At 34.4% G+C, this 27504-nt stretch overlaps 5 protein-coding genes and 2 long non-coding RNA genes across 8 annotated transcripts; 4 read left to right on the top strand and 3 right to left on the bottom strand.

Annotated features, from left to right (window-relative positions):
• Positions 1–3801: 3801 nt before the first annotated feature.
• Positions 3802–5298, bottom strand: LOC111202592. The gene is made up of 4 exons (XR_002655480.2): positions 5117–5298; positions 4954–5028; positions 4688–4735; positions 3802–4609 (listed from the first exon to the last, which is right to left on the bottom strand). It is a non-coding gene; the product is annotated as an uncharacterized LOC111202592 (long non-coding RNA).
• A 3683-nt stretch (positions 5299–8981) lies between these two features.
• On the bottom strand, positions 8982–9552 carry BNACNNG66800D. Its single transcript, XM_013877903.3, has one exon. It carries the CDS (start codon positions 9543–9545, stop codon positions 9198–9200), a length of 348 nt encoding a protein of 115 aa, XP_013733357.2. The 5' UTR covers positions 9546–9552; the 3' UTR covers positions 8982–9197.
• Positions 9553–14629: 5077 nt separating this feature from the next.
• On the top strand, positions 14630–15585 carry LOC106436948 (diphthamide biosynthesis protein 3). Of its 2 annotated transcripts, none has more exons than XM_013877901.3 (2): positions 14630–15034; positions 15318–15585. In XM_013877901.3, the coding sequence occupies exon 1, from the start codon at positions 14779–14781 to the stop codon at positions 15031–15033; it is 255 nt and encodes an 84-aa protein (XP_013733355.1). In that variant the 5' UTR covers positions 14630–14778; the 3' UTR covers position 15034; positions 15318–15585. The 2 variants fall into 2 exon arrangements, with proteins under 2 accessions (XP_013733355.1, XP_013733354.1); XM_013877900.3 differs by having other exon boundaries at positions 14657–15034; positions 15339–15585.
• On the bottom strand, positions 15109–15442 carry LOC125583714. Its single transcript, XR_007320767.1, has 2 exons — positions 15311–15442; positions 15109–15199 (listed from the first exon to the last, which is right to left on the bottom strand). It is a non-coding gene; the product is annotated as an uncharacterized LOC125583714 (long non-coding RNA).
• Positions 15586–16117: 532 nt separating the features above from the next.
• On the top strand, positions 16118–17340 carry LOC106436947. The gene is made up of 3 exons (XM_022696142.2): positions 16118–16678; positions 16772–16879; positions 16970–17340. The coding sequence occupies exons 1-3, from the start codon at positions 16364–16366 to the stop codon at positions 17270–17272; spliced, it is 726 nt and encodes a 241-aa protein (XP_022551863.2). The 5' UTR covers positions 16118–16363; the 3' UTR covers positions 17273–17340.
• A 5512-nt stretch (positions 17341–22852) lies between these two features.
• On the top strand, positions 22853–24306 carry LOC125583713 (CCG-binding protein 1-like). Its single transcript, XM_048751160.1, has 2 exons — positions 22853–23328; positions 23710–24306. Exons 1-2 carry the CDS (start codon positions 23118–23120, stop codon positions 24099–24101), a joined length of 603 nt encoding a protein of 200 aa, XP_048607117.1. The 5' UTR covers positions 22853–23117; the 3' UTR covers positions 24102–24306.
• Positions 24307–24509: 203 nt separating this feature from the next.
• Positions 24510–27339, top strand: LOC125583712 (pollen-specific leucine-rich repeat extensin-like protein 3). Its single transcript, XM_048751158.1, has one exon. The coding sequence runs from the start codon at positions 24517–24519 to the stop codon at positions 27133–27135; it is 2619 nt and encodes an 872-aa protein (XP_048607115.1). The 5' UTR covers positions 24510–24516; the 3' UTR covers positions 27136–27339.
• The last annotated feature ends 165 nt before the right edge of the window (positions 27340–27504 follow it).

Below are 27504 nucleotides of genomic sequence, written 5' to 3'. Positions count from 1 at the left end.
TTATTAATAAATGTGTAATCCGAAAGCAGATATTTTATAGGTTTTTAATTTAGAGTATAGATTACTATCAATGATGAAGACGTTGCACATGTCGGCTCAAGCTCTTGACACGTGAAGATGGACCTTTTACGAGTGTGTGTGATTGGTGGACGTACGCAGCAATGGTCCTAGCCAGCTACATTTTTCTAAATAATTGGTGAGTGACCAAAACGGAAATGTGATAGATAAATAAAAATGATAGGATTGATAGTTAAAATAATATTTGTTGAGCATTTTATTTTGAGGGTATCATGTTTGAATTTGGAAGTTTAAAAAAATATGTCATTTAATCTTAATTAGTAGTGATAATTTGTTTATAAAACTAAGTTTTTTTTATAATCAACACCTGAGGAAGTTTAAAAACCTATTAAAGTACTATTTTAAAAAAAATTGAAAATTGTTATCAAACACATAGAAATTACTCATTTCGTATTGTTGACTATTATGTAGTGATCGTCACAATTCAAAAATAAAATTGAAGTTAAAACTGATAGAAAGTTATTTGCAGTTTAACATGTTACTAGGTGTTTGCCCGCAATTTTGCGGGATATTATATTATATGAAAAATATATATTATGTTTACATTGTTATAATTTTTAATAATAATTATAATTTTTAATTTCAAATAGTTGGATAATCAAAAATTTCAGCATATAGTTTTAGAAGATCTGTGAGATTTAAAATAGCTCAACAATGTAAACTTTAGTCATTACAAATATTTCTCTTACAGAAAATTAATATTACAATTAATTCGGATAATTAGTTTTGCAATTACTTTATATTTTATTTTAACAGGTGAAAAAATCGGGAATACACTAGCTTTAAAAAAATAAAAAAGAGAATAATCTTTTTGTGTAGGACCAATACAATGATAAGATGTTTTTTCATGAAAATATTTTGTAAACGTTTTTGTGTGGATTTTAGAAAACATAAAAAGTTCTAATAATTCATTACCTACAAATCTAATTCTTTTATATAAAAATATATAACCATTAAATTTCTTTCAATAAAAAAGTTAAAATATTTTATTTAATTATATATAAATAACTGATAAAGAAAAAAAATTGATAAAACACATATATTATTTCTCCAATTCTACAATTAGTTACCATAAATCATTATTTGTAATATTACTTGTGTTATTTGGTAATTTATATTAATTAGTTCTATAGTTACCTTTTATTTTAAGATATGATTAAAATAAATAACTAATAAACATCAATAATCAATCAAATTATAAATATTTTTAAAACTTAACATATTAACAATACAGAATAAAAAATTACTTAAGTGACTTCTCAATTAATATATAATATGATTTATCTCTTTAAAACCAAAGATAAATTTGGTTAATGTAAACATGAAAACATATATTAGGAAAAAGGTAGTCTAAGTAATTTCTATTCTAATTTTATCAAATCACAAATCACATTTTTCACTCATTTTTTATTTAATATTTAACATAAAACTTAAATGGGTTAAACAAACCATTTCTTCCTTTAAAGCATACATATTTTAATTAAATATGATTAATTAATAAGAAAAAATAGTTTTTAAATTTTTAAATAACGAAATGTTGTTATTTTAGGCATATATACTTAATATTAATGTGAGATCCAATATTTTAGGCATATTTTTATTATTGTACATTTTAAAAGGTTATTATACTGCAAAATATATATCTCATTATTTTTAAATAGTTTATCATACTTGCAATTTACATTATATTTTTTATCTGTGACTTTAACAATTGTAGAACATGTCATTTTTATTGATCTTTCTTACTGATATGTTGTCTTTTTGATACATTCTAACAATGTTTTCTAAAGTTTTTTTGAGTTTTTATCGAGTCTTTCTAGTCCTTTCGAGTCATTACAGGTCTGGAGTTGAATTGGGTAGGAGATAAACCAGTTGGAGCAAAAGAGGCAGAAAACACTGCAATTTGGTGATTTTACGCAAAACAGTCTGAAATGACTGTTCCCGATCGAGCGGAACAACCCGAGTGCATGTTCCAGCGGCAGAGATTTTTAAGGCAACTTCTAATATTTCGGGATTTTACCTAGGGTTCCCTCCTTTTACTTCCAGGCCGCCATAGACCTGCATATCTTTCTTTTTTTATTATTCTAGACATTCTACACTTCTTTTTTCAGAGAGAAACAACTCTAGAGCTTTTAGAGATTTGTGATTTGATATTTTGTAAGGGAGAAGGCTCCATCTCTCTCACCATAGAGAAGAACCCCTGAACCCTTCTTCTATTTTATCTGCACATGTTTTCTTTTTCTATTGTCTCTGTGTTTTCTTGTTTCATGGTTGAATAGTCAGCTTGCTTAGTCTAGGGTGTTAGAATGTTAATTTCGTGAGTTAAACATAGATAAGTGAATCCATTGATTGTCTTCATTCATAACTGTTCTTAATACTTGCATTAAACTGGTCGCTTAATGTTAAATCCTAGGTTTAACATGTTCATTAACCGTGTAATAAGTTGCTAGATCTGTTATGAATGAGCATTGCATCCCTAATCAGCGAAAGTAGATATTAGGGTGTTCAGTGAACCTATCAGACTTGATTTTAATGTTCATCATCACGCCTTGATCCAAGCGAGAGCTTAGGTATTGAGGCTGATCGTTGAAAGGTGAAGCACCACGACAGTGGGCTGATCTATCTCAAGTGATCCGGGTTCTAGGCTAGTGCTAAACTAAACTTGAATAATTGTTTGGCTCACATTTGTTTAACACCCGATCAACCACCCTAGGCTAGCATTCTTTATAATCTGAAACCAAACTTACTTGTTTACTTGCTTTCTATGATTCACAATCTTAAAACTCTCATATTGTTTTAGCTTGATATTGATCCAATAAAGATAAAGTGTAAATTGGTCATCTGGAATTGAATCTCAAATACTACATCTACACTGTTAGCTTGCAGTAGATAAAGACACAATTTTAGTGTATCACTTACTCAATTTATCACAATGTTTTAAATAACATTTCTGGAATCTATGATTTAAAATTGTTTTTGTAGTATCATATGTATTTAAATGTATATTATCAATTTATATAATGTAATCTATGATATTTAATTGTTTCTATAAATAAATTATATTAATTCATCTATATTTAAGACGTTTAATTGTATGTTTGGAAACATATATTAGATTAGGTAATTCTAGGGTTAGTTTTCTCTTAAAAACTTTAATTAAATAAATAAAAAGTTAAAAACCATCAACCAATCAAATTATAATAATCAAGGAGAAAGGTCTCTTATAAGTTAAAAACCATCAGTTAAGTGACTTCTCAATTAATATACAGGGGAATAAAGAAATTAAATGAATATTCTCTGTTATCAACTGAGAACGTTATGATTGAAATATTTAACTACATGAGTTTATTGAATAACTAGGGTCGGTCTGCCCTACGGACGGAAGTTATAATAAAATTGTTTTATATTAATTTGTAAAGTATTTAAAAATTATTATAGATAAAAAATATTATAAACAAACAAATAATGAAAAAAAATATAAGATCATAATAATAAATATTTTTGTTTTGAATTATAACGACAATAACCTTCACTGTTCTTTGATAAATAGCATTATATTTTTAATACTTATTTTAGTTTCAAATGTTTAGTTTTATAATATATAGCAATCATTATTTATTATTACATAAATGTGCACATTACAATATATATATATATATATATATATATATATATATATATATATATATGTTGAAGAAAATGACATAGAAGAATTATTGTCAAAGAAGAGTTATTTTTATGAACATAAATTCGCTAATGTGTTTTATCGGAGTGTTTTAACAAAAAATTTGAATTGTCTAGACTATTTTTATTTCCTAATAACGAATTTCGTAACACGCGGATTATATACCTAAATTTGTTAAACTTGTAAAAAATATATGTAATACTTGCGTTGTACATTATATTTAATTTAATTCTAAATTTTGAATAGTTTGTTGGTTTGACTTTGTTCTTCGAGTGGGTTAAGTTGATCCATAATTATTGTTTTTTTTTCTCTTTTTCATTTGTTTCATAATGATCGTCTCTTTATGAAAATAAAAACCTATCGAGTTCACTACTATTTATGTAAAATTTGCTAGTTTGAATCGTCAAAGGCAGAGTAACATAACAAAAAGTTCACTATGAGTGTAATTAATTGATTTTTTATATAAATTTGGAATTAATTTAACCCTGAAGTAATTTTATAATTTCATTTGCTCTGGACGCAATCCCTTTGAGATACTCGATCAAGATTCGCTGCTGGTATGAACCTCCTTCCTGGTAGGGCCATCAACATTATAATGGTTAAGTGTGAGGAATTTTAAAAATCGGATCAAACAATTGTATTATCATATGGTTTAAACCCAAATTAAACGCGGTTAGCATGTTAGACTTTCTTTCATATTGTTGTGTTTTTTTATTATATATGTGTAGAGAGACATTACATAAAACAAAGTTTATGTTATAACGGCAGAAAACTCAGCAGGCGTTACTTCACCTTTCCCGAGTGTTAACCCTTCTAAGAAAAACATGTTCCATTGTTCCTCAGGAGCTGGAAAGACATAATAAACCAAATGTGAACTTCTTTGTGTCGACTGACTACATGGTAAATAGGGTTGCATAAAGAGACCTTTGATCAGAGTTTCCACAAAATGCTCCGCCTTTAGAACTTCGTTCCCTGTGATCAGATGCAAACGTGATGAGATTTTGTTTGTGAATAATGGAAGCTTAGAGTGAGCAAGTGACTTGAGCAATGTACTTTTCTTTGCGTAGCTACGCTTGGAGACGACCGTAGCAGGATAGAGTTGTAAAATATTTTGATACTATATTAAAGGAGAGACCTTTTGAAATAAAGTCACTGTCTTACACGTGAAAACAACAATCATAACATTTTACCTGCCGTAGATGAGCACTAACTTCTGAAAGAAACCCTTCATCTAATTCCCCTTCTTGTCCCCGTTGTATCATTTCCTGTTAATACATTGATATCATCAGTACCTTTGTATACAAGATGTTGAACATGTCTTGGTCAAAGGAAAGTGAACATATGTGTACACACCTTTTCCATTTGATTGATAGCTTCAGGATCTCTTGGAGGCCATGAAATTTCTTCCACTCCTTCCACAACAGGTCTTAATATCCCTTTCAGAACATCAGTAGACGACTCTATCTTCTCCTACATACTGGATACAATAAACTCTCAGTCAACTAACAAAAACTGGATATGTAAAGAAATGGAAAAATAAAAGAAAGAGAAGAAAAAAAAACCGAGTCTTTTTCACAACGCAGTCAACTATGGTCATCAAGGTTGCAGCTAACTCTTCATAGTCCTTCTGCAAAGAGACATAAACGAAAAAAGAGACCTTTTGAAAACTTGCTTGATGATTGAAATAATAAAGAAGAATAGAAACGCTTGCCTTGTCGTCAAACAATAAATAATAAAGAAAAATAAAGATTCACCCTGCAACATAGTTTCAAAGAGCACTTGCCGGATTTGAGGTCGGAGAAAAAAGCTCTGGAATTAGCCATTTCAAAATATTTTAGTATGAGATGAAGAGATAGGAAGAGGAGATGTGTTCAAGAGGAGATGTGTTCAAGAGGAGGAATCCCACCTCTATTTATACAGATCCTGGGCACCGCCTCTAAGATCGAAAGGAAGCTTTGAATACACATAGTGATGGAGCCAATAAATAGGATTTATGAGGAAGCCATTAACAACACCGTTTCAGATCACAGAAGAAGCGCAGATGTCAACACCCGCCGCACATCGAGAAAAGGCGAACTCATTTCCTTCGAAGCAAGGTATTAGGGTTGGGGGAGGGGGGTATCCCTCACGTTGGCCCAGACCCTTACCAATTAAACAGCCCAATATCACCATATATGTCAAACGAAGCCCGGAAAGATAGATGTTAAATGAAGCGCTGCGTTTTGGATGCAGGGACAGATGTCGCGCAGACAGAAACCGATTTTCCAAGCTGGCATCCCATGTGGCGCAAGGAGGAGAGATAAAACCCTCTTATATATATATATATATAGATTTTGTAAGAAAATTACAAAAAGTAATATTTATATGTTTTAAATTTACTGTTTTATAACCAATCATTGATATTTACTTGTTTTATGAAAATTTAATTATTTTATATTATTATTATTTTGTAGTTATGAATAAAAACACATAAAATGATGTATTTTAAAAATTGGATTAAAACAATGTAAGTGTTAGACCGGTGACTAAAAATACAAAAATAATATCAAATTTTAAGATTTTTTCTGCATTTGGACGTAGCTAATGATAATGAATATACAAAAGGAATAACTAATAATTTATGCAAAATCTATGAAAAAAAGAAAAAAATCCTTCTTAACTTTAAACAAAATAATACTAGCAAACACAAAATTTTAAATTAAGATTATATAAACAAAATAAATTAAATATAAATATTATTACTTATGTTATATAGTTTACAAATAACTATATTATTAGTGATTTTCTATATTGTAATAAATCGGTTTAAATTGGTTTAATCGGTTAGTAACTTAACATATTTATATACTACAGTTTCTATATAAAATACATATTGTTTATTTGGTGTAGTCAAATCACCAGATTCTTTATTTCGGTTCAGTTTTGGCTGTTCGGTTTCATTTACTGAATTGAACACTCCTAAATCCAACGAAACAAATTGAAATGACATTTTGAATCTGATTGATAATATGGTGAATTCTGAAACAATGAGGTTACCTAAATAAGTAAGAATCAGCGTGCTACTCGATCGTGCTTATTGTAAAAATAACTCTATATTGTTTTTAACCATAAAAAAAAAGTCCATGGTAGGCCTTAGGCCAGACCATCTGCGAGCACATGATTTTTGTAAGGCACAGTACCACCCTGCTGTCCCCGAGTATCGAACCTGCGACCTCGAGTAGTCATGTGTGAGAAACATCCTTGTACTGCCACTAGGCCACCAACGAGTTCTCAAATATAATTTGTGGCTTCGCCCCTGCCACTAGGCCACTAAGGTTTCTCGGGTACGCATTAAGGATTTATGTGCGGGTGCCCTTCGGGGTGGGGTCAGTCACTATAAGAAGTTTAACCCTCTACAGTTTTGAGAACTCCTTGGTGGCCTAGTGGCAGTACAAGGATGTTTCTCACACATGACTACTCGAGGTCGCAGGTTCGATATTCGGGGACAGCAGGGTGGTACTGTGCCTTACAAAAATCATGTGCTCGCAGATGGCCTGGGCCTAAGGCCTACTAAGGTTTCTCGGGTACGCATTAAGGATTTCTGTGCGGGTGCCCTTCGGGGTTGGGCCAGTCACTATAAAAAGAAGCCCTCTACAATTTTTCAGCAGGAAAGAAGCCCTTTCTTGGGGCCCTTTTTCTCTCTCCCCTCTCTCTCCCCTCTCTCTTCTCCAACCTTCCCGTAACCTAGCCTCCTTGCTTTTCCGGCGGCCGCTCTGCCGCTCGCGGTCGCCGGATTCCCTCTTTTCTCCTCCTCTTTTCCTATCGTGTGTGTTCCATATGTTCTTCTCTCCTTCGTTTCTCTTCTCTCTGCGGCCGGGGGAGCTCCACCTCAGCTTAGATCCGGAAATCTGGGTTTCAGATCTGAGGTCTCCGGCGGCGAGTCCATGAGCGTGAGGACGGCGTGTGTCTCTCCTATGGTTCAGTCCTTTAGTTTTGTGGAGTTCCGGCGGTTTTGGGGCTGCTTGGTGTGTGCTCTCGGGTGAGTTGTGGCGCGTGTGACACCGGTTGGGTCTTCTCTGCGGTGTTTCTCTCGCTTTACGGTCGGGATTTGGTTCGTGGTTGGCTCTGACTAGGAGCTTTGTGGCAGGCTTCTTGTTTCTGCTCACTCTTGGGTTATTGGGTGTCCTTCCGGTAACGGCGCGTGGGAGTTAGTCCGGAGCCATAGTCGGTAAGCTTGGTCTCCGGTGTCTCTGGTGGTCGCTCGTTTGGTCAGAACATTCTCTTGCTCCGTTCGATCTACGGATCTGGAGTGTTGCGGTTGTTATTGCATCCATTTGTGTGAAGGTCCGGTGGTGTGGCCCTCGGGTTTCTCTCACCTCACCTAATAAAGATGGGGGCTTGGCGGTGGCGGTCGTCGGCCGTCGGCTCTCCATCCTCTCGGGTTCTCGGTTTCGGGTTAGCTGTGGAGTTGTTTAGGTTAGTAGGCAATGGATAGGCTTTAGTTTGGTTCCTGCTTTCTAGTGTGCTTGGTGGTGCCTCTCTGGAAGAGGTGTTTCGGGCCGGTCCCACTGTTCTATATGAACCTTGGGTTCAACGGGTGTATACGGTCACGGGTTGGTGAGTTGGAGGCAGCAATCGTCAGCACCCTTCTCCGAACGACGGTGTCGTCGGTTGCGAGATCCTCTTCGTGCTGCCGGATAGTTGTCTCTTGGGTTAGCTAGCGAGATCGGGTTGTGATTCTTTGGGCAGCTGGTGGCGTTTAAGTTCTCTGGAAGTTGTAGGAGCCGTGTGTTTCAAGGTTTGAGGGTGTCTTTCTCTCCGGTAGCTCGCGGCAACTGGAAGCTCTCTTTGTTATCGGCTCGCCTCCTGGCCCTTCGCGCTAAGGTTAAAGTTTCGTCCAAAGTCAGCTTCTTCCTTGCTTCATTTTGTTATTTCGTTGCTTAGGATCCATCTGTTTAGTTTATTTTTGTTCTTCCGCTACTAGTTTGCTGCGTACTTTCTGTAAAAAAATTGAAAACTTTGGTATAATAATTTAACATTTTATCAAAAAAAAAAAAAAAAAAAAAAAAGTCCATGATCGTCATGTGGATGGTAATACATAAAGACGGATAATTTTCTCCTTTTTTTACTACTATATCAATCATGATTAACCATTTTGAATCCTGAAATTAAATTTCTGTTTGTGTTCTTCCACATGTCACATAAATTAGTTTGGGTTTCTCCCAAAATAACGAGGTTATGAAAAGAAAGCTGTCATCATTTTTATTATAATAATTAAACATTATATATTCACTAAATAAAACAAATTATAGCTCTCAAAACACATTACTCCCATAGATTTACATTGAAATTTAAGAACATGGTCTGCATATACAACATCTATATACATATATATAACTCTAGATATGTATAAACATCAACTAAGGGGAGATCTAAAAATACTATATTTGGAGGATCACCATGGAACAAAACGATCCATGAGAAGACATACAGTGAGCTCAGACATAGTTGTATCCTTCTCTCTTACATTTTGAGCAACTCCTCTTTCTTCTTCTCCTCCTTGTTGTTTGGACACAATAGAAGATGTACTCTTCTTGCTTTGCATCAACGTGTTTCTATGGTTTATCTTCTCACCCAGCTTTTTCATCTCTCCAACCCAAACCTCCATAGCTTTTGACATTTTTCGTTGATCCCAGTATGAAATTGTGAACAAGACAGACGCTTTGAGCTTTATGTAGATAATGAAAAGGGGGCTTTCTAGTCTTTTGACATAAAAACCATGCCAAGTTTGATGGGTTTTCATATAATTGTACGTTCTTGATCAAAAAGGGAGAAAAAGTAGACATCTTGGTGGTGGTGGGGTTTACACTTGGACAGCATCCAATAATACAAAGTCAAGAAGAGTTGTCTTTTTGCGATATGTACACCCCTTCCAATATTGCAAGTCAAGAAGAGTTGTCTTTTTGAGATATGTATTCATCTAATAGCCCGGCCAAATCATCTTGAATTTTCCAAGTTATGCAAATAAAAGACGTTTAATCACTGACCAAAAGAAAAAGCAAAACAAACGACACATTTCAAGTGAATGTTTAATAGATATTAACAGTTTGCTCACAGATTTCAGCAACAGACCTTAGCAACAGACCTTAGATGTGACAGCAAATTTTTAGGTTGCTGGTTAATTGGATTCCGGCAGGTCGGATTTTTTAGCTAATTTACTCCTAATGGTAAAACTATCTGTTTGCTGATTATGTTTCTTTCAGGTGTGACGTGTCATTAATCGATAATATGTTTCTATTTCTTAAGAATAAGATGGTAATACAAAATGAAAATCGAGATGATTCGTTGCAATTGGATATGGTCTGGCCCAAGCCTAATGTTCTTCTTATCTTATTCCATTATTACTTTTTTCTTTGAACCCCACTTGGTACTAGTTAGGTTGGTGAATGATTGTTATCTGAGTTGGATACTTATCTCTTATTATCCATTTCTTCGTGGTTCCTTTTGTCATATAGTTGTTACCATTACACGTTTGATTAGTTGAAAAATAGTTTGATACGTTTTGAAACTGAAGTCGCAAATATCAATGTTTGGTTCAAAGAATAATTGTGAGTGTTCATACTTTGTTATTTTGAATCTGATACTAAATATGCAAACTGTTCCCAGTAATCACCAAACCCAAACTGTACACACAAGAGGGAGATTGGAGTTTAACGTCGTGCTGCTTCATCTGAAAGGTTAGGAGCAAATCTGAGCCCTATCAAAAGAAGCCCCGAGAAGTTTTCTTATCATATGTCATTCACCCTGTTCAGCTGATGATTTCAAGACCTTTAGTTCGCGTTTAGTAAGCTGAAAGTGGTAGCAACATATGAACATGTACTCAGTCTTTCACACCCCAAAATGGATCTGAAGAGAACTTTCTTTATTACAAGTGGATCTGAAGAGACCTTCTAGCTTATTTACCGTACTAGGGGAATTGCCCCCGCTTGCGAGGGGTTGTGGATAAAGTTCTTGTTTCATCTCAATATTTGCTACGGTTATTGTAGTCGTGAATTTTGCGTTTTGGGTTGATCATCGTTTTTCAATTTTTTTATTGTTATAGGGTTAGAGTTGTGATGATGAACTATGTATGCATTATTTTCCACTTATGCATGACTAAACTGTGTTAGTAATATGATTGATATAGTTTGTGGTGTTGATTGTTGTGTCACGGAGACCTATTGTTTGTTTGTCTTTTTAATTTGTTTCTTCTACTATTGAGGGCACATAAATTATATTAAGGTTGTTGAGAATACATTTTGTTTCTGGATATTTTATCTCCAGTTTAGTTATGTAAGTTGTGTGTATTAAGTAATAATTTTTATAATTTTTATCATGTTTGTTATATGTTTTTTTTTTAATTTTCAAACTTGTTGCTTTTACCGGACATTTAAAACAAATATATGAAGACTTATAGAAATAACTATAAAATGAGTGACAATTTTGAGTATTTGGGCATTAATGGTTTTAAACAAATTTATGTATTTCTCATAAGAAAACAATAGCATTGGCATGTTGACATTGGGCATGTAAACTATTTTCATAAGATAAGAGAAGCGAGCATGTGGAGATGTTGTTGCCGCCTTTGTGTCTGTCGGGATTGTCTCTTGTATCTTCTGGTGTGGCTGTGTTTGTTTCTATTTTATTTATTGGTAATATGTAAACAAAAATCATTGTTAGTTGTATTTATCAGAGTTCGTAACTTACTCTGTTTTTTTGTTTAGGTAATTTCACTGATCTTCGTTGTCGCATTCGTCTTCTTCGTTGTCGCATTCGTCTTCTTCGTAAGCATCTGCGAAATTAAGTTTGTAAATTGTTACTGGCTGTATAGTTTGTATTTGTTTAGATGACTTGATGTATGTGTCGTTGAGTTTTAGTTGAGGTGATTGGTTTGGCATATTTGTTTTGAAGTTTATTTGTAAGATTAGACAAAAAAAAAAAGTGATCATTAATAATTCGTCTTTTTTGGGATTCTAGTTTTTGGTGTTTTAATTGTTTTGGTTGTTGTGGTTTCTTATAAGGTGTAAAATAAAAGTTTTTGTAAAATTAGTTTGTTAAGAAAGGGAGATAAATAGACGACCATAGATCTTGGGTAGGAAATAGTTTTGATTATTGATGTATGCACAATATAGACAGTAATATAAATGGAATTGTGTGTTGATTGTTTTTACGGATCAGTGAGGAGATAAATAACGACTCGAGTTGTTTCTTTGGTGAAGTTAGTAATATATCAGTTATGATATCGACACATAATATAAATTCAGATGCAATATGATAATATACTAGGGAGTTTTAGGTTTGTGTTCGCAATCACTTGGAGATTGTCAAACAGTTTAATCATGATTGGAGATTGATCTAAGGTGCACCTGTGATGACTTTATCAATAATAGTTGGTGAAATGAAACGAATGAGAAATGGATGATCAGTTATCTTGTACATGCTTGAGCACCTAGCAACCTCAAAACGATCAACTTTCACAATGGAACCGGTTTTCAAAGATGGCATGTAATGATTAGCACGTCCGGCGGGAATAAAACCCTGAATCACAGGATCTGCAAATAATATTATTCAACAAAGAATCAAGAAATCAATTAAAAACAATTATGTTAAATAAGTGTGATAGATCGAAGATTAACTTATCTTTTCATCAAGTAAGAGAACCGTGATTCCCATAAACTCACTATCTTTCTTGAAGTTCAGAATCCCATAAGCAGAGGAGGCCAGAGTCTATGCTTTGACTACTACAACCAAGACTGAGAGACTCGAAGGTTGAGTGACGGACGCCAGGGACGCCGGTTTGAGGAACTTGAGAGGCAGAGAGAGACATTTTCTAGAAGATGGTTAAAGCTAAGAAGAATCAATGGGTTTTGTGGAGATGCAGATTGGATTTATCAAAGATGAGAATCATATATATAGAGTTTACAGAGGGGCTACAAATCAGGAACATTTATGATCAAGCGATTTAAGATGGGGAGATGAAGAGTTCACCGGTGAAAAAATAGATTACGAACAGACACACGGCGCAGCTCTGTAACTCAGACTTGTCTCAGACAATGATGAAAAGAACCCTAACTCATATTAAACGACGACATACTACAATATGGGAAAACTATAATTGTTGCAAACTTGAGCTTTTTTCATATAACGTGATGAATCCCATTTAAAAATGAAACCCCTAATACACTTGTAGGCACGACCCTCAGAGGAAGCCGAAGAAGCATGGGCTTCCGATCTTCTTTAATATATATTACTTTCGGCCATCAATGTACAAAGTATCATTTAGTTTAGTGGTATAAATGTTGGTGTTTATATTTCAATAACTCGGGTACGAGTCATGGGCTTAACACTTTTTCACACTTTTTAAAAAATGGGGTCAATAAAACGCTGACGTGGCGCGCAAAGAACCTCATTGTAACGTAGATTTACATTTTTTGTCATCATTTGTATTTACAGTCAAGTGATATAAAGCAATTTATTAATTAATTCAAAGAGTTGACTAAAAGTTGTTCGACGAACATATTTTATGGTGATCATGTATGAATAAATTTATTAATCTTATTAGTTTTTATACCAATTAATGAATTAGCATAATTCAAACACGTAATTAACAAATATATTCAATATTAGTTTTCAAACTATAAATATTTACATATTTTTATTTTTAAATTCTAAGTTAATATGAAATTTTATATATATTTATAATTATGTTATTAGTATAAAATTTTCATTAATGATACATATAATTAAGTTATTGTTATATTTCAAGCATATTACTAAAAATGTAAAACTTCATAAATGCAATTTTACATGTCATAAAATGAATTAAGACAAGTCATCATTTCAATTAAGATATGTCATCTGTTTCTAATGAAAATAAATGTGGTGATGACACATAAACAAAAAAAAAATCACTTCTCAAATAATGTTGAGAAGATTTTTCATAAGTTCTATTAGTTTTTGCATATCAATTTTTATTTTTATTTAATATTTTGTTAAATTTAAATTTTACTTATATTGTATTTATGATTATATTTATTTGAATGTAAAAATTTTAGTGTTTATTTTATTTTAGTTAAAGCATATTAAATTAATAAATATGTGAATATATTTAAAGAGTTTTCTCGCCAGACGATTCTGTAGAAAATTGAGATCATAGATCTGGTGCGTTGTAGTTCGTAGGCTAAGTGAAAACGGGGAGCTACGACTTATCGAAAGCGAAGATAGGCGAGTCTTCCTTGAAGTTGAGAGCTTAGAACCGAGTTATTTCTTTGACTTTACATTTAAATGATATAAAGTAATTTATTAATTAACTTACTGGACTGACTAAAAACCATTCAACAAACATATTTTATAGTGATTGCATATGAATAAATTTTCTTATTTGATTAGGTTTTTATACCAATTATTGAATTAGTGCATAATTCAAACAATTAATTAACAAATATATTCACAACTAATTTTAAAACATAAATATTTTCATATTTTTATTTTAAATTTTAAGTTATGTGAAAATTTTATATATTTATAATTATGTTATTAATTTAAATTTTCATTAATGATGATGCATAAAAAGAATTGTTATATTTCAAGCATATTACCAAAATGTAAAATTTCGTAAATGTATATTGACATATCATCATTTTCACAAGCAATGTCATACTTTTTAAAGAAAATAAATATGGTGACGACAAATAAGCAAATTTTAAAACATAATTTCTGATTAATACATAGGGGATGGATGTATAAAACTGTTTTTTCAGTTGACTCTTGATTATTGTTCAACATATTTTCATATTAACTTAGAATTATGTATTAAAATTTCAAAACGTCTGAGGTCGTTTGTTAATAATTCATAAAGTTAGTGGACTAAATAAAAATTATATCTCTCGCCTCGGTCATCAAACTCTTCGAAATATATACATTTAACGCGGCGGCGGAGATCACATACCCTGTGCCCTAATTTCAGCCGGAGAAGGAACAAAAAAAAGGGTTTAGCGATGTCGTACGACGATGTGGAGATAGAGGATATGGAGTGGAACGAAGAGATCCAGGCGTACACGTACCCTTGCCCCTGTGGCGATTTGTTCCAGATCACCAAGGAGGATCTGCGTCTCGGCGAAGAGATCGCGAATTGCCCGAGCTGCTCGCTCTATATCACCGTCATCTACAACATGGAGGATTTTCAGAACGATACGAAAAAGAAGAACAACGAACCTCAAAGTAGTCAAGCCGTCGCCGTCGCCGTCGCTTGAGGTAAATCTTCCAATCTGATTTTGAGATTCAATGTTTTCTGCTTAGACTTAATTGGGTATTTGAAATTGTGTGTCAAAGTACGAAACTTTGTTTGAAATAGTTGAGTTGTTGATTTGATCTGTTTTTCGTGCTTGAGCTTGTTGGTAACTGGTCTTGTGCTTTGATCTTGAAGAACATGAAGTTATTTAAAACAGTGTTGGTTGCGTCTTTTTAGTTTTGTTTGCGAGAAGTAGATTGACTGAAGTTAATTACAACCAACGAAGAAAACATCTTAACCTTGCAGGCTTGCTTACTTCTGTTGCAGATTTTGATGGAAGTGTTCAAGAGCAGTAGAGGAGATCACATGCTGTTGCGGAATAGTTTTGGAATTCATATATGAAAGTGTGTCGCCATTCCTAGATTAGGGGTTTTTATACTAACCATTTGTAAAAGTTACCAGAGAAACAGAGGTCTTTTGTTACTGGTTATGCGTTGATTATTCAACCTAATTCTTGGTGTTTTCTTACACATTTTTATCCGATATTATTTACAAAACTGGTTGGTTTGAGAAAGGATTGTACCGCTACATTGCCTTTTCTTTTCTTGGCTGTTTTGGAGTTTTTAGATTTTTGAGGAAGCGGAATGATAAAAAAAACACAGCTTATTGAGATCCAAAGCAAAGAGATGTCTCAGTCCCATCTAGCTCATTAAATCTTATTATTAGCAGTGTTCTAAATTCCTTCTAGTATCTGTCTCTTGACGCCTATGGTGATTACTTTTTAAACTGCAAAAATTTATAATAGTAAAAGTATTATGTATAAATAAAGAGAATTGATATATTATATCACAAAATTTGGTTTTTATAAATTGTACATTATTTCATATGTTATATTACATGTATAGTGTTATCTGTAAATGTTTAACCTGTCTAATTGACAATCTAAACTTCTTTTTAAACTTTATGATGGTGGCAGCTTTATGCACACTAATTGTTTGGACCAAATTGTATTCTTTCGAACTCACTAGAGAATATGGCAAATAAAACAGCTCAGTTTTACTGCGAAGCAGAAAAAGAGTATACATTACCAACAATAGCAATACATTCAATTACTTTTCTGTTAATAAGAAATTACTAATTTAAGGAGAGATCCAAACAATTAGTGTTCCAAGAAAGAAAAAGGAGACAGATCCATTTTTACAGCCGAAGTAACCGTTTGGTGCGTCTTAACTCCATCATTTTCGTTTCCTTTGAAGGATCATTCTAAACCCAGAAAAAGCTCACCCTTGAAACATTCTCGTTCTGATTCTTATCCTTTCTTCATAACATCAATCTAAAGAGGATCTCTAAGAATGGTGAAACTAGCAACCTTAGGAAAGGTCACTACGACCATCATGTTATTGATGGTGATGGTTGATGTTTTGGTCGGAGCCTCGGACAACAACGTGGTGTACAGTCCATGTTCAGACACTGAAATAAGCAAAGGAGATGGTTTCACCGTAGGTGTTGCAATCTCAAGCAAAGAAGCTTTCTTCCTTGACCAAATCCAGCTTTCCCCTTGCGATTCTCGTCTTGGTTTAGCTGCGAAAATGGCGCAGCTGGCGCTTTTTAGACCTAAGGTGGACGAGATCTCTCTTCTCTCCATCGACACAAGTAAGTTCAACCCGGTAAGTATCTCAATGGCGAAATGATGACTTAATCTCAATGAGACACAACCACAAAAAAAACTAAATAATTATTTGGGATGTTGTTGTGAAAAGAGTGAAGCAGGAGGACACATGGTTGGGTTCGCAGGCTCGAAATACGCAGCAAGATCTTACCCTGCGAAGGTCGCTGATGGAAGCCACACAATCACATCTTTCACACTTGTAATGATTATTAACCTTAAACCCTTTTTCAAAACAAAACAACATAACAATAATGCATTTGAATCGCTGAACTTGAAACTGTATGGGCAGGTGATGGAGTTTCAGAGGGGAGTGTTGCAGAATCTGTTCTGGAACAACTTCGGATGTGACTCGTGCAAAGGAGGATCGTCTTCCGTGTGTCTGAATGGGACGGATTGTGCGGTTCCAACAGCAAAATGCAAGGCTAATGGAGGCGAGGCTAATTGCAACATTGGAATCCAGGTAGCGTTTTCAGGGACAGACAAGAACCTTGAGTCGTTGAACTCATGGTACGAGGTGAGAAATCTGAGGCAGTACTCTCTTACCGACCTCTACGCAAATGCTGTAAATTCTCTAACTGGTGGGCTTCTGTAAGAGAGACAAAAAGTGTAATGCAGATGCAGTACTATGTAATTGAGGTTTCTAAATAGTTTTTTAATTAACTTCCATGGACAAATAACTTGCCCTCCAAGTTCACCAAACCAAAATTTACATTTCTATGGATCAAATAATAGAATAGAAACTCAATAAAAAAATTTTCAACAAGAGTTATTTAGTTGCAATTATTCTACACGAATACAAGCCGTGGAACAAAATATTAATCGACAATACAACCAAAACAACTTTGTATGGACATCGCTTTGTATCTTTGTAGAAACAATGTACAAGCCCTGGCCATTTCCAATCAGACATCGAATGCGTAGGGTGACACAAAAGTATTCATCCCGTGCATAAACCGTTCTTTCGGATTTAATATTTCTCTAGAGTAGTTCACAAAACAAAAGTACTCATTACACTTCTAATTTGTGGACTCTAAACATATTATTCAACATATTTATACATTTCTCAACGTACACCATTTTTCTCCCGGACACGATCTTTGAGGCACAACCCAGATCTACTTTCTCCGGCGCCGGCGAAGCGGTTTCTCGCCGGCGCGGGGCTCTATCTCCGACGACGTTAATCTCTCTCACTCTTATGGCATCCATCGGGCTATCGAAGGAGAGAGACCCTAACAGACTCAACGACGAAGCCGAGGACTCTTCGTCTCAGATCTACCGGCGGTCCTTTCTCCCCAGATGGCTTCTTCTCCAGCGACGAGTCGAGAGGATTCTCTCGCCACTGCTGTGTTTCGGTTCTTAGGAACAGTTCCCGACGAACCTCCCCCTGATAGCTGTCTGACGAGTCTCGAGGTCGACTTTGTCCTGTACTCTCATCCGCCCCTGGAGCATTGGTTTTACATGACGAGCTCTCCCCTTCCGTCTCTGGTAAGGACTGAGCCTATTTTCACAGTATGTTTTGCTCCTCACCAACTCTCAGGCACCAGATCTCAAAGCTCCACTAGACTAGAACTTAATTTCTGCAGCGATTTTTCATTCTACACGTCTCCTAAAGTGGTGTTCTCTCCTTTTGCGTGGATCTTCTTCAACGGCTGCACTGTTTTTCTCCGACGTATCTCCGGTGACCTCTCCTACGGCACCGTCGAACAGCCAAGCTTCGTGCATCTTTGGTGTAGTGGGCTGCTCTTCAATTATGAATGGGCTTGGCCCATTAGATCTACCAAACCTGCCAATTCAAGCAGAAGCTTCTTAAAGCCCAACTCCAGGATTGAAGATACGAGTCAGATTTGTATGGTTTGGAGAGATTGGGATTTTTCATCAGAGATCTCAGGTGGGTTCATAGGGATCTCTCCTCTTTGTATCACACGATCATATCTATCCTTTGGGATGAATTTACTGGTGCGTTCATCGGATTCGGTTCTTGTTCGGCCATCCTCTTCTTTTGAAGAGAAATTGTTACTACCTTACCCTCTTTCTATGGAAAGAGGTGTTTCCTCGGTCTTGCGTCCGAGTGTTTGTTTCAGTTTTCTCATCGGTTTGTCATCTTGCGGAGCGGTCTCCACGGGACCTGAAGATGCTATCGAGACCACCTTGGTGTTTCTCGTAGATGAGGACTGGATCTCAACGTCACATTATGTGACTATTTACCAGCTATACGACTTTGTCGTGAAGGCTCCCCCGATGCATTTGAGCATCGTCTCGAATCCACTGTCATCTTCGATTGAAGACCTATCTTGCTTAGCTTATTTATGTTTTGTATGTTATGCTTGGTGTCAAAGAGGATGTTTCATTCCCTATTGAAGAATATGAATGAAAGTAAGTTTGTGTTCAAAAAAAAAAAAACATATTATTCAACAAATTGAGTTATTTAATTCCATTTGGTGCAAATTAACATCATAGGGTATTTGCTTTTTAATATGTTTGTTATAAATTATTTGATTGAAAAGTTTCATGACATATTTAAGGCGAATTTAAAGTAGATTTACATCTCTAGATATATATATAGCCACCAGGCTAAAAAATGAAAATAATAACAAGAACCTTCGTGTTTCCTTCCATTTGAAAGTGCAATACAAATACAAATACAATATTCAAGAAATTGTTGCTGAAGAATTCTAAAGAAATTTGTCATAAATGTAGTATACATTACCATGTCTAATATGATGTTGTACTTTGATTTATTTTTAAATAATTAATTCAAACTCTATTTTGAACTATTTTGTCAGCAATATCTGATTATTTTTTTGTACCTTTTCAATTTTTAATAAAACATTGCATATCTAAAATTTATTCTCGAGATTTTATGATTGCGTATTTTTGACGTTCTAAAATAATTATCATGTCAACATCTTTTCGAATCTGTCGCAATTGGGTATGAATATTAAGATAGTATATTGATAAAATGGTAACATATCAATAAAATAAATCTTACCAAAAGTACATATATTTACCGGTAATCACTCAAATATTACAAAGTAATCCTTTACAGCATTATAAAAATTTATAGGCAATTTTTTGTCTGTTAAACTTATATTTACTTATTTAAAACAACACTTATGATAAATTTATACATTTTTTTATTAATCACCATTGTTAATAGTAGTATATGCAAATGTAAATATAAATCGAAATTGCTTATAAGTATTTTCAAATTCTCGTATAAATCGAAAATCTGATTATGCTCTTTTATTGGAAAATGTCCTTCATCAAAACATTAAAAATTTCAAATATTTATATATATATATATATATATATATATATATATATATATTATATCACTATTTATTTTATGTTTCCAATACAATTAGGTTAATAGAAATGAAGAGTTTATTATTATTTAATTCAAAGGTGTATATATATATATGGGTTGAAAATTGTTATCTTAAATATATTTTTGACCTCCTATATTCGATTTTTCATTTTATTCTTGATCAATTGTTATTTTTTAAAGATATCAGATTTCAAAAATATTTTTTGTTTGTGAATATTTTATTGAACTTTAAATTTTTGTATGGTTTTATATGTATATGTCGAATTTGGTTTTTACAAGTTTAAAGTTAATCTACTATTTAAAATGTCATTTAATTTGTAAAAGTCGAATTACGTAGGATTATTAGATCTCTATATTAACTGAAACATGGAGTTCTTATGGAATTAAATTATAAAATTACGTTGACTGGTATAAATGTATCACAATAGGTTTGATTTCTATAAATTCATATCACATTCGTCATATTGAATGATAATGTATTTGTAGAAGTCAAATTTCCTCGGATTACTAAACTTTGTAAGTTTGAGATCTTCTTGTTTGAAATATTATGATTATGTAAGTGTTTTATTTCCACCCCTTTATATGTTTTATTAATAAAAAGATAGTACATAACTACATAAGAATAATTAGATTAGTTTATATGTTGTGTTTTTACTATGTCACATAGTTGAACTATTATGAATTATTTCTAGAATATATGAATAGTTTTAATTGTTATAACATTCTAAATATAAATGATGTTTTGTATAACGAATAAAATATCTATTTTAGAATATTTGTTTGGATATGTATATTAATTTAACATTAATTTCAGTAACTGATATATGTATTGATTTGATTTTTACAAGTTCATATTGATTTACACTTTTAAATAGCCAATCTAAACAGCCATAAATTCAAAGCCATAAATGGTACTTTCTGATGAAAAATCAAACATAAGGTAGAGAAACTTTCCGATAAAAAAACTTGATTTTGAGATCAAAACAGTAAAAGAAAGAGAAGAGCAAAAACAACAAACAAAATTAGCTAAATCCGAAAAAATCGGACTAAACCGAAAAGAAGTTAAAAAAAACAGAAATGAGTTGTTTTCTCTAAAAGATTTAAAAAGAGGAAAAGAACTGTGAAGTTAAACTTTATATTATTTAACTGAAATATTAATTAATCATTTTGCAAACATCGCACTAATATATATATATCCTACTATATATTAACTGAGAAATCACTTAAATGACTTTTGTTTAGGTGTTATTAATAGGTGAAGTTTAGAATTAATTCTCTTAATTTGATTGGTTGTTGGTATTTGAATTTTTATTTATTTTATTAAAGTTTTAAAAAGGAAACTATTCCTAGAACTACATAATCTAATCTATATTACCATACAAACAATTAAACATTTTAAAGTTAGAAGAATTAACATAATTCGTTTATAGAAACAATTAAATATCATAGATTACATTATAGAAATTTAAAATATACATATAAATACATATGGTATGATAGAATAATTATATAAACGATTTTAACATATTTATATTAATAATGGATACAATAAATTATAGATTACAGAAAACTAATTAACTTGAACCTAATAATATTATTTTATACTTACTATATATATTTTTCTAAAATGTGTCCAATGATTGCAAAACAATCAAATATACAATTTTAAAAATATTCAGTCATTTTTCAGTGAAAAATATTGATTATATAGTTGAGTTATTACTTTCAGAAATGATTAAAATATTTGTATATTTAAAAACAGAAAAATATATGGTAAGTATTTTAAAATAATATTAATAAATGAAAATATTTAGTATAATATAAAACTGAAATATTGGAACATTATACTAATACGAGACTAAAGTTAATATACTCTATTAATATAATTCTTATAGCTTTGATTATAATAAAATTATATGGTAAATTCTTTAAAATAATATTAATCAATGAAAATTTTTATTATAACATAAATTCAAAATCAGAAACAATATATTAATACGGGACTAGAGTTAAGACTCTATTGATATTGTTTTGATTATAATAAAATTGACATGTTTATTTTGTAATAGGAAAAAAAAATACATATATAAAATATAGTGGAGAATAATAAAACTTGTTTGTTGTATTCTTTGTTATTTTATACTTTTACGTACTTAATGTTTTATATGTTTGCCGAAATACATGTGTTTTACGTAGTACTGTAACGGTTTATTAATTATTTGTAACTATTTTACTTCTAAATAAAATAAAATGGTAGGAAAAATAATGCAAAAATAGAATGTGTTATAAAATAACTCCTTGTTCATTAATCTTTGTTTTTTTATTAATCAAAAATTATGTCATAAATTTTTTTTTGGAAACTTACAATAAAATTTATAGAATTAACACTATATCTCAATAATCTTTTAAATTATTTAAAATGAAAAATTTATTTTTAATAGTTATGATTATTATTCAAAATTATAAAATTATAAACATAATATATAATTTTCATAAATATTTATACCCGCGAAATCGGAGACAACCACCTAATATATATATATATATATATATATAATAATAATTTTCATATGATTTTCTAGATATTCAGAACCAAATTAGATAGTGTATGCTGGTAGCCTGGTTCTGCTGAAATGAAAGATATTTTGGCAAACCCCATGTTTAAGATATTTTGGGTGTGGGACCAATCAAAGGATATTTTATATTTATACAACCTTATCTTAAATTATGATTATACACAAATAAAATCAACGGCGCTAAATCTATGGGCCATATTTTCATAATTCAATTTGCTTTTTCCTTTTCTCTATAAAAAAAAGTATCCGAAGCCGTTGATTTTATTTGTGTATAATCATAATTTAAGATAAGGTTGTATAAATATAAAATATCCTTTGATTGGTCCCACACCCAAAATATCTTAAACATGGGATTTTTTTTTTATAGATAACTCTTCGGATACTTTTTCATAATTCAATTTGCTTTTTCCTTTTCTCTATAAAAAAAAGTATCCGAAGCCTTATCCACTTCACTCTTCTGCACAACTCGAACTTTAAAAACCAACCCTTCTTTCTTGCTACTTGCAAATAATACTATCTTTCTTTCAGTGAAGATGATAAAGTCTGTTACTCTTCGTCCGTTTCCTCTCCCTATAGAGTTTCACGGCAAGCCTCAGTTCGTCGAACCGTCGAAGTCTTGTTTTGCGGTGGTCAGGTGTTCAAGCACGAGAGACGTTCCTAAGCTTGAGCTCTTTAGCCGCGGAAAATTCGACCGTGTACTTCAAGATCCGCCATTAATAGAAAAGACCGAGAACGAACTCTCCGGTACATATATTTTACCGACCAAGAAAACGTTTCCTGTTCTGTTCTTGCATGTATTACATAGAAAGATGTCCTTGAGAATATATGAAATATCTACTTTTTAATAAATGAAATATTCTTTGATGTTTTAGAAAGAAAAAATAAATAGAAAAGATAGATTTTTGTGTTTTCTATAAAAAATTGAAATTTTGTTGAATTAGTATTGTTAAAGTTACTGAAAATTGAATTTACAGAAAATGATAAGGTTTTTTTAAAAGTAATTTAATGTATTTTTTTAAATATGAGTGAAAACCCTTAAAAAACTTGTATATGGGAACAGATATTTTTTTTTGTTGTAAATTGATGTTATTAGACATTTGAGACATGTTTTCTGTTCGATTTCAGATTACTGTTCTACACTCGAAGGTGATGCTTCTTACAGCTGCTGGAGAGCTTACTTTGAACTCAAAGACCTTGAGAAAGAGAAGCCAAAGGTGGAAGTTGAGAATCTAATCTTGCAAACAGGCGGTGTGAAATCGCTAATCGGGTGCTTACATGGACTTGCTTCGATGGAGAAGGAAAGCAAAACCAAGAATGGTTCAGAGGTTACAGAGGAATCAGATTCAGATAAGATGAAACTACACGTTCACGTTCCTGATGGTTTACCAAAATCTCAAGAAGAATTAGAAGAAGAAGAGAAATCAAGAATGCCAGATTCTGCTTTCACAAGATTGCTTAGAGCCAAAGGAACCATCCCTGCTTGGTTCTCTCACGCTCCGGACCACGAAACAGACTGAAAGAATCCATCTCACACAGTTTTACTTCTATGTACATATAGCAAAAAGTGGTTTCTTGATATTTTGCTTTATAACATATAATTATTATAATACCTTTTCATAATACCTATAAAATATGGTTTGTCAATGTGTGATGATCTTGAATGGTTTTGATGATAAAGTTGTTTCGAAGCCGTGTGCTTAATTTAGTACCTGATTTTGGTTACGGGGAGAGTACTATTCTTGATAATGTTCTGTCTCCGAATTTTACGCAGTGTCTTTCAAAAACAAAACAAAAGTCTTCCAAATATAGGACAAAAACTATTGGTGATGCACAATGAAAAATCGTTTTGGTATTTATTAATATGCTAACCCCTTTGTTATCTCCATACTTTCCATGCAGCCTTGGGTCTTTTCCAAGGTTTTGATCTAAGCCATGACTAAACCTCCTCCATTTTCTCTCACGGCATTTGGCTGTGTCCTATTCTTCTTATCCTCCTCTGTTGTTTTAGCACTCACCGACGCAGAAGCCTCGTTCATTGCGCAGCGACAGCTCTTGACATTACCTGAGAACGGCGATCTTCCTGATGATATCGAGTATGAGGTCGATCTCAAGGAGACGTTTGCCAACAATAGGCTTAAAAGAGCTTATATAGCTCTCCAAGCATGGAAAAAAGCAGTCTATTCAGACCCGTTTAACACCACCGGAAACTGGCATGGTCCGCACGTGTGTGGCTACACAGGCGTGTTTTGTGCACCGGCTCTTGATGATCCTAGCGTCGCGGTTGTGGCCGGCGTAGATCTTAATGGTGCAGATATTGCGGGACATTTACCCGTTGAGCTTGGTTTGATGACGGATGTGGCCATGTTCCATTTGAATTCGAACCGGTTTTGTGGTATCATACCCAAGAGTCTGGATAGGTTGAAGTTAATGTATGAGTTCGATGCCAGCAACAACCGTTTCGTCGGACCTTTCCCTTCGGTTGTCCTTTCGTGGCCGGCTGTTAAATTCATCGACCTTAGGTTCAATGATTTCGAAGGTCAAGTCCCTCCTCAGCTTTTCAAGAAGGATCTCGATGCCATTTTCTTGAACAACAACAGATTCACTTCCACCATTCCTGAGTCTCTTGGAGAATCCTCAGCTTCCGTCGTGACCTTCGCTCACAACAAATTCAACGGTTGTGTCCCTAAAAGTATTGGGAACATGAAGAATCTCAACGAAATCATATTCAAGGACAACCGTCTTGGAGGCTGTTTCCCATCGGAGATCGGGAAGCTAGCCAATGTGAACGTTTTTGATGCTAGCATGAACTCGTTCACGGGTGTTTTACCGCAGAGCTTTGTTGGGCTTACTGGCGTCGAAGAGATTGATATCTCTGGAAATAAACTCACTGGGTTTGTGCCGGAGAATATCTGCAAGTTGCCTAAGTTGGTTAACTTGACGTACGCCTACAATTACTTCAACGGACAAGGTGATTCGTGTGTCCCAGGTAGTCAGAAGGAGATTGCATTGGACGATACACGTAACTGCTTGCCAGATAGGCCTAAACAACGGTCGGCCAAGGAATGCGCGGTCGTGATTAGTCGTCCCGTTGATTGTAGTAAGGACAAGTGTGCTGGTGGCGGTTATAGTCCCTCTACACCATCGAAGTCGAAGCAACCATCACCTGTGCCATCTCGGCCTGTACATAATCCACAACCACCGAAAGAGTCACAAAAACCAAATGACCCATCTGACCAGTCTCCTGTGAAGTTCAGGCGTAGCCCGCCTCCCCCGCAGCCGCATCACCCGGTGGTTTCTCCTCCGTCTCATATTCAGTCTCCACCGCCTCCGGTATATTCTCCACCGCCACCACCAATTCATTCACCACCACCACCGGTACATTCTCCTCCACCACCAGTCCACTCACCACCACCGCCCCCACCAGTCCATTCACCACCACCACCGGTACATTCTCCTCCACCACCAATCCATTCACCACCACCACCGGTACATTCTCCTCCACCACCAGTCCACTCACCACCACCGCCCCCACCAGTCCATTCACCACCACCGCCGGTTCATTCTCCACCCCCACCACCGGTACATTCTCCTCCTCCGCCAGTCTATTCTCCACCACCACCTGTCCACTCACCACCACCCCCAACACCAGTCTATTCACCTCCATCACCGGTTCAGAAACCACAAGCTCCGAAAGAGTCACCACAACCAAATGATCCATATGATCAGTCTCCAGTGAAGTTCAGACGCAGCCCGCCTCCGCCACATCAATCACATCCCCCAACGGTTTCTCCTCCACTTCCAGTCCACTCACCACCATCACCTGTCCATTCACCACCAACAGTGTATTCATCTCCATCACCGGTTCAGAAACCACAACCTCCAAAAGAGTCACCACAACCAAATGATCCATATGATCAATCTCCAGTGAAGTTCCGACGCAGCCCACCTCCGCCACATCAATCACATCCCCCAACGGTTTCTCCTCCAGTTCCAGTTCATTCTCCACCGCCACCGGTATATTCTCCTCCACCACCAGTCCACTCACCACCACCACCGGTACATTCTCCTCCACCACCAGTCCATTCACCACCACCACCGGTATATTCTCCTCCACCACCACCGGTACATTCTCCTCCACCACCAGTCCATTCACCTCCACCGCCAGTCCATTCACCTCCACCACCCGTTTATTCTCCACCGCCGCCACCACCAGTCCATTCACCACCACCACCGGTATATTCTCCACCGCCACCAGTCCACTCTCCTCCACCACCAGTCCATTCACCACCTCCACCAGTCCATTCACCTCCACCACCACCGGTATATTCTCCCCCGCCACCAGTCCACTCTCCTCCACCACCTGTTCTCTCCCCACCGCCACAGTCTTCACCGCCAATTCAATCTCCACCACAAACACCGGTCAACTCTCCTCCCCCACGAACACCGACACAGACCACAGAGGCACCACCTCCAAGTGATGAATTCATCATACCACCATTCGTTGGTCACCAATATGCATCGCCGCCACCTCCAATGTTTCCGGGTTATTAATATTAGAGAGATTTAATTCTATATTATGAATCGCGTCGTGAGAGAGAAAAAAATGATCAGAAAACTTGAGCAAGACAAAAGAAGAAAAAAATGATGGCAATGTATCCAAGTAGCATTAACTCCTTACAAAGAATCATATGAAGTTTGTGTAGTAACAATTAACAACATCTTTTTTGGTACATGAAAGATTTTACATTTTTAAAAGGAAGAAGTTGTTATGCTTCTTCTCTTGTGTTGTTAAGGCCGTTTCACGATGATGGTATCTGAGAATCTACAGTTTCCAATCTCGATCTTAAGTGAACTGAAAATTAATGTAATCCAATAAGCATGATCTTCACAACCGGAGGTTATCAGCATATAGCTTAAATT

The sequence above is a fragment of the Brassica napus genome, chromosome C3 (genome assembly GCF_020379485.1).
Source record: "Brassica napus cultivar Da-Ae chromosome C3, Da-Ae, whole genome shotgun sequence".
NCBI classification, from domain to species: Eukaryota; Viridiplantae; Streptophyta; class Magnoliopsida; order Brassicales; family Brassicaceae; genus Brassica; species Brassica napus.
The sequence above is the reverse complement of the archived record's forward strand: the minus strand, read 5'-3'. Positions and strand labels throughout refer to the sequence as shown.

Excerpts from the sequence above, each read along its gene's own strand:
- LOC125583712 (XM_048751158.1), top strand. The coding sequence starts at position 24,517 with ATGACTAAACCTCCTCCATTTTCTCTCACGGCATTTGGCTGTGTCCTA.
- LOC106436947 (XM_022696142.2), top strand. The coding sequence starts at position 16,364 with ATGGTGAAACTAGCAACCTTAGGAAAGGTCACTACGACCATCATGTTA. Across the intron at positions 16,679-16,771 it reads ACACAAGTAAGTTCAACCCG|AGTGAAGCAGGAGGACACAT; the intron begins GTAAGTATCTCA and ends TGTTGTGAAAAG. Across the intron at positions 16,880-16,969 it reads CAATCACATCTTTCACACTT|GTGATGGAGTTTCAGAGGGG; the intron begins GTAATGATTATT and ends CTGTATGGGCAG.
- BNACNNG66800D (XM_013877903.3), bottom strand. The coding sequence starts at position 9,545 with ATGAAAACCCATCAAACTTGGCATGGTTTTTATGTCAAAAGACTAGAA.
- LOC106436948 (XM_013877901.3), top strand. The coding sequence starts at position 14,779 with ATGTCGTACGACGATGTGGAGATAGAGGATATGGAGTGGAACGAAGAG.
- LOC125583713 (XM_048751160.1), top strand. The coding sequence starts at position 23,118 with ATGATAAAGTCTGTTACTCTTCGTCCGTTTCCTCTCCCTATAGAGTTT. Across the intron at positions 23,329-23,709 it reads GACCGAGAACGAACTCTCCG|ATTACTGTTCTACACTCGAA; the intron begins GTACATATATTT and ends GTTCGATTTCAG.